Here is a 17029-nt window from a genome sequence, read left to right as displayed (position 1 = left end):
TGTGAATGTCTTCAGGCAACTACCCCTGCAGAAGAAAGGCATGATGTGACCTTGTTATACAACAAAATGACTCTAAAAGAGCTACAGGAAAAGTTTGCATTGAATGTAAGTGTTTAATGAGCAGTCCACTATTCTCATCCTTCTCTTAGTATCATGTCAATTGGAAATGGCTTTGTGAATTCATCAGTGATGCAACAAAAATGGATACAAAAATCATTTCAATTTTTAATCTTAACCATCTTTTTAAAAGCATTTTTTTTACTAAAAAAACAATGAAGCTACAGCATTTGCTGTATTTTTTCTTTCTTTACACCATGTAGGAAATGAAATCCATGAATCCCAAGGAAAAAGAAATGCTTGAAAGTCCTATGCATAGAAGAAATAAGTGAATCACATCTTTGGTTCATAGGAGCTCCAAACCAAATTCTGGAAATAACATGGCCGAGCTTCCAAATAATCAGTTAACATAAATCAGAACACAGTAAATTCTTCCAACGTGATACTCTGAGAGCAGCTGGACCTCAGTGCTTCTAGAATAATAAGCAAAGAAAGATGTGTATATGCAGTAGRCTTGCTCTACTCACATTTGGGTTCTACTGCTAACAGTAGAAAGTATAATCCTAGAGATTGTAGAAAGGCATGACAATTACGAGGCACTGAAATACCTGGCATCYATGTATCTGTCTCTTCCTCTGCCTAGGAGTTTAACTGGACCTTCTTCATCCAAGGTGTAATGTCTTCAGTAAGTGTTCAGGTCTACCCAGAAGAGGAGGTGGTTGTATATGGCATGCCCTACCTGCAAGAGCTCAAAGCAATTATCTCAAAGTACTCAGCAAGGTAAAGAAACTGGGGAAGATCTAGGGCAAGAGTCACAGAAGTATTGTGAAAATGTGAATTAMTGGGCCCACCTTCTAGTTCTCCAGTTTATACTAGTTTCTGAGAAGAGATCTTACCACTTCATTGTAAAACAGGGGTAATGCTTCCCTTTCTCTGAAGAGCACTGGAAGAAAAATTCCATTCATTTCTCCTAAGATCTCGTAATAAGCATCTCATCTAGTTGTTGAATGCTTAGAAAAGGTTACCCTGAAATAGAAAATAGGGCATAGGGTTTAACTCTTTTTACATTCTAGAAGGGAAAAAATAGGAAAATAAATAAGAAATTTAGTCCCTAAACAAACCAGGAAACATGGTCCTCACTCTGGATGCCTTTACGATTAACCAGCCTGTGCTAAATAATAGCAGACACCTGTAGATGCTATGAAACTGATGACTGGCAGCAATTGCTTGCTTTGTCATCTCCATTCGGAATTAATATTCCTCTCCAACTGACTGCACTAGAGTTGATTTTTAAAGGGAGTTAAACTCAGCTTTGCTTTTCCACACAGCACCATCCAGAACTACCTCATTTGGCGACTGGTAATTGATCGAGTCAGCAGCCTGAGTCAGCGTTTCAAGGATGCTCGGGCCAGCTACCGGAAGGTATGTTTTTCCTCTTGCTAGAGAGACTATAGAGTAGTACTGAAGGAGACTCTGTCATCAAATCCAGTTCTTGTCAATACAATGACATCGTTATGTCATGGAATCCCAAAACATAAATCTAAGAAAACGGCAATCACAAGAATGGAAACCTTTGTCTTAGGTTAGCCTCCTATTTAGGCCACTTGGCAGAGGATCTGGAAGAAAGTTGTATAGGCAGAATTAATACTGTGATGTTATATACTCCAGGCACTTTATGGGACAACAGTGGAAGAAGCCCGCTGGAGGGAGTGTGTGAGTTATGTCAACAACAACATGGAGAATGCAGTGGGAGCATTGTATGTCAGGGAGACATTTGCTGGTGAGAGTAAGAGGATGGTATGTAGTTTACCCTTAATGCTATTGTATGCTGTTCATCTTACCCAATCCCCCTGCTCAAGTAGGGTCACCTAGAGCAAGTTGCCCAGGACTTTGTCCATATCTTCAAGGATGCATTTCTATTATTTCTTTATATGCAATGAAGATGGAGTATAGTTTCCAAAGACATCTTTAATCAAAGTCATCCTGAAGGGCAAGAACCATGAGCTCAGGCTGTGGGGTGCACAGTCCATTTAGCTGCTTCCTCACAGGGTTCTTCATTTCTAAAAGTTTGCTGTTGGGACAGTTCATAAGAGAAAAGGCAACAATGAATGAATGGCAAAAAAAATTGRACATTACAGAGCCAATGTTTCTGGAACTACCTCTTCTTGTTTCATGGGAACCTCTGTATAAAAACTCGTAAGAAATATTTATGGCAGTTATTCACCACTTCTCCTTGCATGTGTACCAACAATGTGTTGTCCTATTATATTTTCCAGAGAAGCTATTGTTCCTCGGGGCTGGAGGCAAATATTTTGTTCCTRTTGTTCAATATTCTGATCAGCATTAGCAGGATGTTTTCCACTTACGAAAAGTACTCCTCTGCTTTTTGCAAGCACAATGTATTCCATCAAGAACAAAAAAAATATGGGCAGCCATATGATGATGTAACTTTGGTCAAATTCCCAGGAAAAAAATAACAAAATTAATGTATAAWAATTAGTTTTCTCTATTTCAATCAATATTTCCCTTGCTTCCACATTAGTACCTCCAGTTAACATCTCACAAATAAAGAGTGTCCATCAACCAGGCATTATAAGGCAAAAGAACATATTTGGGATGCTCTTTTAAATGCTGAGTACTATATTTTAGAACAAAAAATAAGGGACATCAGCTTTCAGTAGGAAGCCTTTCACCCCTTTAGCTGTGTCTGGAGAAAATAGCATGTAGATGATTAAGTTCTTACTGCCTCTCTTTTAGGTCAGAGATTTAATAGACAAAATCCGTGAAGCGTTCATTGAGACTCTAGAGGAGTTACAGTGGATGGATGAGACATCTAAAGAAAAAGCTCGTGAAAAGGTCAGAGATACCGGGAAATTTCAGTATTCTGTTGTAAATATGAAATCTTTGGAATTTTGTAGTATCACTGTTCCCAGTTCCTCTTCAAATGAGAGAAAAAGCACCAGCATCCTATGGACATGATCCTTTGTTATCCATTATCCTATTCAATCGTTGTTTTTCTTAATCTTTTATTAGCTTGCAAACATTTTTATTTCCTTTAATGCGTCTTYTGAGCCAAATTAGAAATGAGGTATTACATGAGGATTAAGCCCAAGTCCTGACATATGGTGCTTTAGCCTCTACAAAACTGCCATAGTGGCTGGACTCACTTGGAGATGGGAGGAAGACTGTATGCTCTCTTCTTTAAAAAAGGCACTATCACTAGACAGTAAGGTGCATTTTATCAAGATCTGAGCACATCAGACATTTGATTCTAAATTCTCACTAACAGGTGGGTGGTCATTGAAAAAGGAATTTGAACCACTGTATGCACTGAAACTTTAAAAAATTACAATTAAGAGGAAATAATAAACTCTTTTCTTGTAGGCAATGGCAATTAAAGAACAAATTGGCTATCCAGATTATATTTTGGAAGATCACAATGAAAAATTAGATCAGGAATATGCTAATGTAAGTATGCTATATGCAGCTCAATAAGTGCATATAATAACCTAAACGTACTGCCTTGCTACTTCAACTAATTTTACCTATGCAGCTGTCAGTTCCAAATGGATGGACAACATAYAAACTTGATTGTGTTGAGTATTTTAAAAATTAATGCCTGCAAAATGCTGACTGTTAAGTGATACATTCCAATCAAAACATTTTTAGAAGATGCATTCAGTGGCACAAGGGATTCCTCTTTCAACACAACTTACTAATCTACAGGGCTATCTTTTTCTCCAGTTAAACTTCAGTGAGCACAACTACTTTGAAAACATCCTGGAAAACCTGAGAGCTGGAGCCCAAAAGAGCCTAAAGAAACTTCGAGAGAGAGTTGACCAAGATATGTGAGTGTCCAGACTGCACACTACATACACATCCTAAGTTCTGAAATAATGGTTAATATGTTTAAGTAATATGCTATGGATAACTGAGAATGCTTATGTTTGTGATCTTTTAATTATAAATTTTTCCCTAAAATTGAACATTTCTTCACTAGCCTGTAGCAGTGAAGGTTCATCCAGTTCTTGCACTCTCTCTAATCCTTCATCAAGCTGCTTCACATTCAAATATTGCATGGAAGCTACTTAAATAAAATCAGTGACACATCTTTCCAGCAACTCAGCAAGGAGGAGGTGAGAACCTGAAGTTAATAACCAGGAGCAAAAAATAAAGCTTAAAATACTCTGGCCAAAATTCTATTGGAAATATGGAAATATCTTGAAGTTGAGCACTGAATCCAGTTCAGTACCATCTTCAGTTTGCAGCATTCAGTGATACCATACTTGAAGTTAAATAGCTACTTTTCAGCCAATCTCTTCACAGCCTGCACATAGTAAAGTGTAAACGTATTTTTCAGGAATTGTCGTAGGTGCAGTTCTGGCTGCTTCTTGATCCCTTCTTTTACTCCCTGAATGCATCCTGAGTGAAGCTTAGGTCTTGTGCCTGTATGTGCCTGGCTCTTGCCTCACAGTTCACTACTCTTTGAGAGAGCCTGAGACTAGCASTTGTTTTAAAACAATTAAATAAAAGTAGCATGTTTATAATTTATAACAAACGGCTCCAAAGTGAGCAGTAAGCACTGCTAGTGGGTAAGAAACGTTACTGCAAAGCTTCACCAGGACCACCCCTCCAGTCCTTCAAATGTAGATGAATTCCTGCCAACTCCATGGCAGGAATATATCAGGAAGCCCTGACTTGGTGTTCAACCAAAAAATGCCTTGCAATCTGACCTGATTTCTGAGCCATGAGCTAGCCAGTCTGAATTTTTATTAGTTTAGYTGGTATCCCAACTTGAATACCTCCAACACAGCTATCTGGGAAAGCTATTGCTGAATGCATTAGTGACAGAGACCCTTGTGATGAGAGGCAGAGCAAGAGAGCTAACATCAACTAGATATGTTGCTCACTAGTATGCTCCCAGCTTCTGAGAAGCAGTGGTCAAGTTAAYGGTTGCAAAGCCTGTTTGTCTTTTCTGTTTCTCTTCCTGTGATGGTGGCTATAACTCTCTTGGTGAATAATTCATCAGTAATTAACTGGAAGTTTTTAAGCRTCTCTACTGTGTGCTCACATTTTGTGTTTTCTGATCAGTCAGCTAAACAAGAGTATTTTTTTATGCTTCCTCATTACTTTACTGAACCAATACTGAGGCTCTTCATGGCAAAAGTTCTTCCTTAACATTGCTTTTATTCATCCATGAACATTGTTCTGTATCAGCACTGCCTTTTACAGTCTGATGTGGTTGAAAACGTTTGTGGGATTCTTTTAATGGATTTCTCTAAGCTCTGAATTGCGCCTTCTTTGCCTGATAGTATGGTGATATGTCAAATACCAGTAATTTGCAATTTCTYGTATAATCTGCAAATTATACGAGATGTCTACCCAGAGGCTTGAAAGGCTTGCACAAGGAGACATAAAAACATTAATCACTCCAAATCAGTTTTTAATTAAATTGAAGGAGAGTATACAACTGATATTGTTGATACTACTAGCTAATTATTACAATTAAGAAAAAGAAGCCATTATTCACAGTCATAGACCCTTCTTTCATAGGGAGAAGAGGAAGGGTTAATTATTGCAAGCTACCCAGTCAGCTACAAACATTTCATATCAAGCATGCCAAGGGCAAGCTTATGGACCAAGACAGAATGTATTCTGACAACAGACCGGCTTTCAGATCAAAATCGTCTTGAAAATTTCCAAAGGCCTCTTCCAAACTTAGGTTCTGCTCCTGCTGCCTCTCTGTGCGTGAGTCAGAGAGGTTAGTGGCAGTATCAGAATGACTTATTCCTGCCACTTTTTCCTGTTCCCAGACTGTGCTAAGCCATCCTCTCTATTCTGCTAGACAGTCTAGGCTTTAAACAGCTTTTCAAAAAATCCTGAAAGAAATGTTATGTATTTATTAAGCAGGGAACAGGATTTAATTCCAGAGCAATGCACAAGCAGTCATGTCAGGCTAATGGTGGATACAGCAACCAGAGCACCACAAGATGCTGTTAAGACGAGAGGTATGGGAAGAGGACTATCTTGCATTAATGCTGTTGAACATGTAACCTGAGTTTATGACTTCAGACTRTTATTGAACTGTTTCGTAAAGCAGGCTGACTGTGAGTGTTTGAGGCAAATAGAGAAGGAATGGAAGAGAAAGACCAAGAATAAAGAGTTGTTTGAAACCAATAAATTTTCCCAAAGTGGCTTACTTCAAACAAAAACCATGTATTGAGTTAATACTCATTATCTATGAAATACCTAGATTCCAAATGTAGACTTGCATATTTGCACTTGCATATTTCTGACTGCAGATTTGCAATAATTATGATTTTTTGGTTTTAATTAATATTTTTTCAACAGAAAAGTTTGATCCTATTTTCCAATTTGAGCAATTGCCTTCTGCTCCTCAATGTCCTCTAAATGCCAATTTTTGTTTTGAATGTAATATTATTCATTTCCTTTCTCCCTAGAATTTAGATGACCTGGTAAACAGCTACCACATTTCACCCTAATGTGACTATTCAACATTGAAGCACAAAAATATATCTTGCTTTAACTTGGATTTCTCTTGCATGAAAGATGCCAATAAATGAGAGATCAGTTATTTCCTGGTATGAGTATCTCCTTATGACTGTGTCCAGTAGCATCCTTCTTCCTGACCCCAATCCTTTCCTTATGTACAACCTGCAATTTTGAATAAGAATAACTCATCGAAAAGAATGTTTATAAAAATTCATGGTTAACTTGCATTCAATATTTACTTTTAGATGGATCATTGGAGCTGCAGTGGTCAATGCATTCTATTCACCCAATCGGAACCAGATAGGTAGGTTTACAATCATTTTAACAGCTACATGGAAGTAATTAATCATTTGTTGTACCACAAGGGCTTGAATCTGCTATCCAGAGGCAGTCTATCCTCTGCCCTTATGGAAATTCTGAGTAAGGTAGACAGGCTGTTCTGTTTGAGCTGTTGCTTTGTTGATGAATATTCAATTTTTTTCAACCTGGCAGGCACACTTATATTTGAAAATCTGTGACGCTAACTGCTGTTATGAGTGCCAGCTTCAGAGACTAGTGTGCACTCACTGGGCTGCATATACTCATGTTTCCATAGTTGTGGAAGTCATATGAGAGCTCTCCAGTTTGCCATTTGTACAGACAGAACTGAAATTATTTTGGTAAGAGGCACACCAGACTAAAGAAACCTGCAGGATGTCAGACAAGATGTCAGATACGTGAGATTTTGCAGAACTGCTAGCTTGACCTCTATTGTTCTTAGCGTGCAAAAAGATCTTCAGACGTGGTAAGACATGATGAACCTGTCTGGCTTTATACTCCCCATGCTCACTGAGCTCTGAGCTGGTGCAGGTAGCCAGAATTAGTAGTAAAAGCTACACCCAGTTCTTCAGCCTTAATGGGGAGGCTCCTGTGGCTTGCTAATGCTATCACATGTCATTTTGGACCTATTTTATCCATGCTGCTTTTGTGCTGACTGTAATAAGCTGTGAGTCAGCTTTCCAGGTGGAAAACTCGAGCCCTGAAGACTGGTTCCCTCTAGAGCTTTGCCCCTACAAACAGTAGGAAGTACAGAAGTATGTGGCTGAAGCTACTTGGATCTGAATATACAAGCCAAAAATCCAAGTATGGCTACCCATGGTAGTGTAGATGTGGGCTAAATCCTATTTCTTCTTATTTCCAGTCTGAAGAAACTGATTTTCCACACTACTTTCAGTACCCTGCTTTCGTCTTACTGCAGTCTGTCATGTTACTCCCTAAAACGGCATGTATAAAATCTGTTATATGGTCAAAAACTTTGTGTCTTTGAATGGAATGCTTGCTATATAATTTCACTATTTCACTTTTTAGAGAATGTCCTGTTAGCATGAAGTGTTTACATCTTAACTTCTCTAGAAGTTTATTTGTGTTAATCCTATTGACTCTGAGACTTTTTTTTCAGTACACTGAAGTAATAAAGATTTCTTTCCCTCTTCTCCCTTSCCAAGAGTGGCATCCAAGTGCAGTTGGTAGTCTTTAGACATTACTGCTGAGCATATTTTACACACTGAATATTGCTGGTAACCTGCATATGATTCGTAAGCTTTATTTAACATAAACAAAATAAAGCAATAAAATATCCATTAGCTCTACTATAAAATGTCTCTAAAACACAAACTGTACATACCTCCAGAGGACAGTTACTAAACATTTTGCTCTTTACTTGTGCTCTTCAGCATACATTACATACCTAATTAGGCTAAAGCTGAAATGTAAATGATGCTTGGTTCTCAAACTGGCAGATACTGTAGTTCAAGATGTGCTGAACTAAACCATTAATAACTTGTCATTGTTTATCAAGAGAGAAACAATTTCACGTAAGGATGCATGATGGTGGAATAAGGAGGAATCACCTGACCCTTAAACTAAACAACCAACCTGTCTGCCACCATGCAAAAATAAAGCTGTCTCATGCACTCTCTCTCTCTTTTTTTGCAGTTTTTCCTGCTGCGATTCTACAGCCCCCCTTCTTCAGCAAGCATCAACCACAAGCACTAAACTTTGGGGGGATAGGGATGGTTATTGGGCATGAAATTACTCATGGCTTTGATGACAATGGTGAGAAGATATCTGAGGATATTCTTTTTTACAGCTGCACTCAGTATTCTGTAGGAAATTAAATTTACACACTGCTGTATGGAAGTATGCATGCATACATGTATACATGCTCAATAAGTCGCTATYGGGGAACAATGCAATCCCACTGTATTAACATTCTTTTGTACAATTTGCAGTGAATCTTTCATGAACTTAGCAGGTCACACAAGAAGTAACCAGATTTTTAAAATAAATTGAGTTAATGACTCTTCTTAGGAAAACCTGTTACTTTTTCAGCATCATTAGATCAGAAATACTGTTAGTGCAAGCAGATATGCTAGCTCCTAAAATAAAATGAAATGTGTGAACTACATTCTTGTGATAAAAGAGCTGTCAGTAGTGTCTTAAAATCACAAGAGACTTTTTTTAAACCTAAACTTTCAAAATAAATTGACTTCATCATTTCTCTAGAACACTATCTAAAATAGTTTTGGGCAAAAACTCACTTTTGGTCCCTTAACTCAGTAATTTCTTATACAYGGGTTTTGTTGAATGTTTTTACGTTAAGTAAACCTGTGCAGCTTATATATAAGCACACAGTATAGCCTCAGGAATCTAGATCCATAGCAAATAAGAAGTATGCTTTAGCCACATGCCTGAGCAAGCAACACCAGAACTGTACTTCCAGCTTTCTCCTCTTGTAGCAACATCATTAATTCTMTATGATCCTCAGTGTTCTCACATGGACACTCAGAATAAGCACCTTAGACACTTAAAAGGAGATGGTGAATATTATTATATGATATTTGCATAATCTAACTGAAACTACAACTAGGCCTTCGTGCTATAACTGAAGTCAAGACTGCTGACTGAATAGAAAATGATAGAAAAATAGAGAGTAGCAATGAAAGGATCACAAGCGATAGTGTCCATTCCCTTGTCCTGTGGCAATATCAACTTTGCCAGAAACATTTCTGGTAACTCTCTGAAGCACAGGCAATTAAATAAGGTGTATTAAATCAACTAAATCAAGGAAGAGAGCTTGGGAGGATGTGCAGCTCTAACATTAAAAGGAAATGAGTGCTAATGTAGAAGAGTGGTTGCTCAGATTAATTTAGAGAGATGCTGTCATTGAAAGCTTTCCATGTCTCTTGGCTTTACATACAGGTCGAAATTTTGATAAAGATGGAAATATGTTTGACTGGTGGAGCAACTTCTCAGCTATGCATTTCAAGGAGCAGTCTCGTTGCATGGTTTATCAGTATGGCAACTACACATGGGAGCTGGCTGGAGGACAAAATGTAAGTATAGYCCCCAGGAACAGTACTGCTTAGAACATTCAGAGGGGGCAGAAGCTGCTGCTGGTTTGAAAACAACAGAGCTTCAAACRCTTGGTTCAAATTCTGTAATACGGGGTTTAAACTAATCTCTAGCGATAAGAAGGTAATTCAGTAGTTCCCACTATAATTTGAAGTAAAAACATCTAATTTTACATTTACTTCCTTTATAAAAACAATCTTCAATAAAGCAATTAAATAGATTTGTCTAAAAAAAATAAGAGAAAGACAAAGTGTTCAATTTGGTAGTAAGGGACAGATTCCTATTTCTCCAGGATTTAAAATAATAGTTTCTGAAAAAGTTACTGAGAGATGAAAGAGGAAGCCAGAAAGAATCATCTGAGTGCTAGCTGCTGAGTGAAATAGACAGTAAAAGCTTCATTTTTTGGAAAAAATGATGTATTTTGAAAAAGGCTGATTTGAAAAAATTTCATTGATACGATATGAAAACAAGGCCAAAACAGATTTTCTGAAGAGAGACGCCAAAGGTTTTCACAGATAGAAGCTATAAATTTAAGTTGAGGTCAAATCCTAATGCTAAAATCCCATATTGGATCAGTCTAGCATTCCCTAACCATACCCTCAACCTCAATTACCTCAGCTGGCTTTGAGCAGAAATATTTATAGGTCTACTTTTTCCAGAATGCTTTACTGAAAAAACAAACTAGAATAGTAGAACATCAAATTATGTTTTTAAAAGCAGGATTTTGCTTTGTAATGTTCTCCATATTGCCTCTTCAGACTCCGAAAAAGACAACAAAGTAAAAGTTGAATCAGGGCATCTCCCTGCCCTGCTGCATCAACATCCTTTCCAGCCTCATCTGGCTGCAGCCTTTAAAAGCAACTGCTTCCAAACCACTGGAATTTAATACAAAAAAAAAAAAAAAAAAAAGGGGGGGAATGAAAATGGACAATCTCTACAGGCAGTAAGCATAAAACCCCAAAGACTAAAATGATAAGCATTCTGGAAATGCAATACAAAGGTTATTCATCTTAAATCAGTGATGCTAATATAGCCTAGAAAAAACAGTAATATATGTATGCAGTTGGGTTAATGGTAAATTGGGCCCATGTGTGCTTTTGCTGAAAGACCCTGTTAGGTTGGGGAGGGCAGAGGAGAAAAACTGGTGTTTCTTTTTGTATTTTGTAGTAGGAAATACTATCCTCAGTCCTGCTAGCATATGTTTTTCCTTGCAGCCCACAGTCTGTTGATACTACATTCTTAGGCAAATTTCTATTCTAATCTACAACTTTAAAGCTATTAATTATTATTTACTTAAATTCTTTGTTTTCTTTGTTCTAGCAGAAAGTCACTGTTGCCTTCTGTTCCAGATATGACTGTCTATCTGTGATTTATGATTGTGGTTCAACTTGTGATTCTTAGGGTGACCGAAGTTACTGATTATAGACTAAATGAATGATTATTCTGTTACAGGTCAGTGGAATAAGCACATTAGGAGAAAATATTGCAGATAATGGAGGAGTCCGTCAGGCTTATAAGGTAATTTTCCAATATATTATGAGTTAACGTTTCCCTGGGATACAGCAGTGGGTTTACATGTTCATCATAGATCATAAAAAAAGTCACAATTAATATTTTATTACCATATTTGAAAACTTATAGCCTCATCTGAAAGCTTATGTACCCATGCATCCAATCACAGAGCAGAATTGTTGCATTCTCACACTTAGGAGAAGACCACCTGATTCTCCTAGCAGGAAGGTTCTTTCCATGTGGAGTTAAGGTGTGAGCATGGAATGTTCTTTTCTCTGAATAATTCTGCTAGTTGTCATGGTAAAACTTTTTACTTCTAGTGTTTTGAATGTGGTAACAGCTAAGAGTGTTTATAGAAGAACATCCTTAATTTTCAGAAATCTAAAATGACAATTCCAACTCTGATGGATACCATTAAAATTAATTACTTTTTTCAAGTGAATACTTGCTTGGTTCTAGAATGTATTACAAATGTGGAGAAGCAGTGTAATATGACATAAATAGCCTGAATACATAATCCTCTGAGGCTCTGTGATGTTGAATGTATTTTTACCTTTACCTCTACCTTTCCTATGTTTCGTGTGCTTTGGGACTATCTCAGCAACTAAGAAGATAAGTAATAAAACATTTGAAATTAACGAGCATGAGGACACATTAACTTGCCAATATTCCTTAAAAAAAAAAAAGAAAGAAAGAAAGAAAGAAAAAAAAGAAAATTGGCCAATTAATGTCTAACGATAACAGGTAATGGTTTTTAACTTTGAGTGAGGTTATTATCAGCTATTTTATGAGCAATTACCTGAAGAGATAGAACATCATAAAAGTGTGGAGAAGACTTAACACTTTATTACCAGCTACAAATTATTTCAGAAAAAGTCATATCCAAGCTGATGATTTTACTTCAGACTGCAATCACAGGCATTCAATCTCAGTTATTGTTGTATTTATCTAATACTTCAATAAGATAGTAATTGTCAATAGCTATCATGCTTTGTCATGCCTGCTTGCTGAGATACAGTAGCAAACCAGTGGTTMATCAGAGTGCTAGTATCTTATATTTTGGAAAAACAGTGTATGCCACCTTCTTAAAAAATTTCAGAATAGATCTCCAAGTGACTCCTTAAAGAATGCAAGGAGATACTTGCAATGGGGATCCACTGGCCAATAACAACTACTAATCTGAAATTCCACTTTCATTTTAGATTATGGAGGAGAGGGGGTTGCTAATTTCTGAACAGTTTTTTGTTCAGAGTGCTGTACTTCAGAAGATGAATGCAAATTATACTTCTGTATTTAATTTTTTTATGGAAAAGTCAACAAAATATTTATGATGACAAGTTCTTAAAAAAAATAGCCATTCAGTTATATTTTACAGATAAAAAAAATATAAAAATACTGAAGAGAAAACATGTTGGGTTCACATAYCTTGTGACTGGAATTTCTCACCCCAAAAAATAACATTCAAAAACCCATCTTATCTAAACCAGCAGACCTGCTGCTCTTCTGAATTGACTCTCTAATCATATCTAGGCCTATTTGAAATGGCTTGAACAGGAAGGGATGGAGCCAAAGTTGCCTGGACTGAATCTATCCCACAAACAGCTTTTCTTCCTCAACTTTGCCCAGGTGAGAACACACGGATACCTGCCACATGCTGCATGAGAGTATAAATTAGATTATCCTAACCATTAGGGAGAAAAATCATAATCTTGAGCTCCACTTGGTAAGGGATTCACCATCGGCAGTACTCATCAAAAGGCCTGCAAGACAGATGTGATAGATAGTTTAACGATCAGAGGAAATATTTTTCAGTAACTTGTCTGAGGCCATTACTGAAACCTGCTGGAGCGAGGACACAGGAACATAGGGCACCTAGCAAACAAAAGGACTGTCAAACAACAACATATGGGGGACATCACCTTTCAGTGGCTTGTCATTTCATGTAAAGCCTTGGTTTCACTAATGCTGATGAAAAAAATGCTTTTGCTTTCAACACAGGCCGGRTTTCATTCATTCTCTGCAATTGCTATTGTCATATGTGTTATGTATATGTGCTGGAGTAGATACAATGCTTGAGAAATACCAGGTCAGCAACCCTAGGATCTGAATTCATATTCTRCTAGCAGATGTTGCCACTGTTTCCGCTTATGTTCCTCTATGCCATTCTATTCCAATGCAGAAACAATGAATTTGCAGAGTTGAATTTCACCCTCTGGCCTGGACAAGAAACACCTGTATGTTTACACTCTTAGGAGTAGCAAGTATTTATCAACAGGGGTCTTAGCGTTGCAGCTTGTGGACTGTCTAATCCGAGCTTCTGTCTTTCAGGATGCACATGGGTGACATTAACCAAGAGCTAATATATCTGTCCCAAAGCACAAATCCTGRTCCAAGAACTTCAAAAAGCTAAACTAACTAGTAACTAATTGTATTTTTGTCTGCCTCCTCTATAAAACATAACTCCAGCTATCTTGTAACAAATTAGGATGGCTCTTAGGAAAAAACTTTGAAAAACAGGGAGACAATCCCCAAATTGAATTGCCTTTAATACTGACCCACAAAATATTAATTTTCTTTGTCTAGGTTTGGTGTGGTTCCTACAGACCAGAATATGCTAGCCAGTCAATAAAGACAGATGTTCACAGCCCTCTGAAATACAGGTGGGTTTTACCAACTGGTTTACAAACTGGTGACATTATTTGGTTTGACCCATTGCACCAAAATACTGCAAAAGAAGTGAGTGGCTCATCTGCTAGCAGCTATATTCTAACAGGCAAGACAAAACTAGACGAACTTTCAGAATTTCTCCGATACCTTCCAGGAAACTGCTGAAGGGTACATTCCTTTACTTGGCCTAGTGAATTTGCCAGACTACAGAGAATGCACCAGAATCCACTGAATAGGCTCTGTTTGTTCTAGAATTTCGTTAGTGGTATTAATTAGCTATGTTCTGCTTGCACAGAGGTAGAATGTCCCATACTCTTGAGACTGTAATTGAAGTGTCTGATTCTAATTCAMTTCATGGATATGGCTTACTGTTTTCCAGAGCGATGGTCTCTATGCACTGCGTCCGTGTAAATAAGTTCCTTCTCTTTGTTTAGGGTGATGGGATCTTTGCAGAACTTTGAGGCCTTCTCGGAGGCATTCCATTGTAAAAAGGGTACAGCCATGCATCCTGCAGAGAAATGTAGAGTGTGGTAGCCAAAAGAGAAAACTGGCAAGAATGACAAATACTCTGTCGATAAAATATGCCAATGACGTGCCTGATGTGCTCCTGTTCAGTCACAGCCAAGGCTACTGGTGCAGCTACTGTAGTGAGAATCAAAGAAACTACAGCACTGAAGCTCGAAGTTCTTGAAGTTCCATTGGGAAGTATGCAAGTATCTCGGTGACTGATGGGCTGTGCTGAAAGCCACAGTATGCTCCAGAATAAATACGACTGTTTCAGATGACATCCTGACTGTTACTAAGTTACCGCATCAGGTTTACAAAGACTAGTTCTTAGAAAAACAAACCAACAAATAACTATACATCTATTTTTCAACAAGAAATAATAATTTTAATGTGTCTTTCAGCTATACCTTCTGAGACTCAGCAAACCTGTTTGAGGTGTCTCACCAAGCTGTTTTTCAGTAGTCTGGTTCAGTTTCTGGTGCTTTTTCCCAAATTCAGGCTAGAGGTAATTTAAATTCTTGTGCTGTCTGTGTAGCACTGTCCACTTACGCTTTGATTACTGCTTTGTTTTAAGAGATTGCTATTTGTCTTTATTTTACAAAGTGAGCTATATGTTAAAATACCTGCCGACTGCTGACTTAACACAAAGCTGCACTCTTCTGCACTGAGTTCTTCTGCTCCAAAGAGCAACTCTAACATGACCTAGAAGTGAAGTTAAAAGGATCACATTTTTAAAAGTACAAATTCTATTGTTATGGTTAAAATTACAGGGTCCCTCCCTTCAGAGATATATTTAAGATGATGCTTATTCTTATAGAAATATATAATATACTTTTTGCCAAAGAGCAAATGTATCCATGGAAACAACTACACTATTTTWAAACTTGTGCCTTTTCATTTGGCCATAGGCTATTTTTCAATATTTACACTTGAAAATGCAACAAGTACTAATTTTTAATTAATAAAAAAATAACAGTCACCAATTTAGCAAGTATTTTACTGTAGAAGATCTTGGGTGGCTTTCTTCTGTAAGTGACCTAATATAATGACATTATGTTAAACTGTTAGTCCTTAGTAGTGGATTTTAAATATTCTTCTTGCAAATGCTTTTCTTTCTAGCACACACATCACTGGAAAGCAAGATGATTCCTACTAATTTTTAGCTTATGAAGTGCCAAATCACATYATTATTCAATTGCTTAAAGTTTTTAGTTAGTGCACCACTAGCAAAATGTTTGATTATCTAAATACCATGGAAAGAAATGAAAATCATTTAATGGTAACAGCTTGGCCCATAAGAGAGAACCTACTGAAGCATTTTGGCCATTTGACAATAAAAGCTGGCTAGACCAAAATTCTAGTAACTAGAATGTTACTTTTACCAGCTAAAGTGAAATCAATATATAAATTAATTACAGTTTTTACTGCAGGTGAGAACATATAGTTCATTTACATTTAATTTCTATTTTCAAAGTAATCTTAGAGGATTATTTTCTCAAGGAATCAGCACTACCTCAGGGATTAACCTCTCATCTATGCCCTTCAAAGTCTGAGTGATATATAGAAGAGAGACTACRTAGTAACATAGGGTTTATTTGCAAGTTTATTGAATGCTCATTTAATATCTCCCCAAAAGGTTCAGAACAGACTGTTCAGCACCCACCAACAGAACTATCTATTGCAAAAAAAAATTACACAAAGCATAGACATAATTTGGCCTTCACCTCAGTTAACTAATAAAAAAAACTGCTTCAAAACTACTTTGTTTCTGTGGTGCACCTCAAAYGACTATGTACATCGACCTCCTCAGGGGAACACTACCTGAATTATGCTTTGGGTTTTTGTTAATTTTAGCTAGGTCTATTAACTGAGGAGAATTGCACTTGACCACRTTAATTTGAACAAAGATCCAGATTCAAGGCAGATAAGTGGGAGAAAAGGATAATTTTTCATATGGCTGTAAGTGCCTGATGACCTTAGAAGAAGCAATCTGCACTGAAAACAAGAAAGAAATGACTAGGAAAGTGCACTAAGAAGCTCCAAGAGCCTTCTTAAAAAACAAAAAACAAACAAAAAAACACATATTTTCCTATGCTAGGATTAAGCTTACTCTAAATGACTTTAACAGAACCTGGCACATGGGTGTCCTGCTCGTGCCTCCGTACAGTTTCAAGGGTTTCATATGTTAAAACTTGTGGTTCTAGTGAGATGCATAAGATGATAACGTTTATTTCCTGTTGGATAAGTACTGTGCATTCTTGGTACTTTCACTCAGTGCTAGATTAGCCTGGGATACAAAACCCCCGAAATTCACAGCAGCTGCACTACATTTACTACTAGTCAGTTTTATTAAGTTCCAGTTCTCTCTAATAATGACCTT

General features: G+C 37.2%; 1 protein-coding gene across 5 annotated transcripts in view; it reads left to right on the top strand.

The window, feature by feature from the left end:
• MMEL1 (membrane metalloendopeptidase like 1) overlaps positions 1–16729 on the top strand; it is a 31785-nt gene extending 15056 nt beyond the window's left edge. For 3 of the 5 annotated variants that reach the window (XM_085307165.1, XM_085307164.1, XM_085307167.1), the window contains 13 exons: positions 16–105; positions 701–837; positions 1386–1479; positions 1726–1854; positions 2815–2913; positions 3442–3525; positions 3802–3905; positions 6816–6874; positions 8545–8664; positions 9811–9944; positions 11416–11481; positions 13006–13101; positions 14059–14541. In XM_085307165.1, the coding sequence (XP_085163291.1) occupies positions 16–105; positions 701–837; positions 1386–1479; positions 1726–1854; positions 2815–2913; positions 3442–3525; positions 3802–3905; positions 6816–6874; positions 8545–8664; positions 9811–9944; positions 11416–11481; positions 13006–13101; positions 14059–14307 (1461 nt within the window). In that variant the 3' untranslated portion in view covers positions 14308–14541. Of the gene's footprint in view, positions 1–15; positions 106–700; positions 838–1385; positions 1480–1725; positions 1855–2814; positions 2914–3441; positions 3526–3801; positions 3906–6815; positions 6875–8544; positions 8665–9810; positions 9945–11415; positions 11482–12076; positions 12140–13005; positions 13102–14058; positions 14542–14576 lie in introns of those variants that run through there. The other 2 variants (XM_085307166.1, XM_085307168.1) reach the window with 2 other exon arrangements.
• Positions 16730–17029: the final 300 nt, after the last annotated feature.

This window comes from Rhea americana, unplaced genomic scaffold (assembly GCF_003343005.1).
Source record: "Rhea americana isolate MKP2758 unplaced genomic scaffold, rheAme1 scaffold_254, whole genome shotgun sequence".
Lineage (NCBI taxonomy): Eukaryota > Metazoa > Chordata > Aves > Rheiformes > Rheidae > Rhea > Rhea americana.
This window is presented reverse-complemented; position numbering and strand designations above follow the sequence as displayed.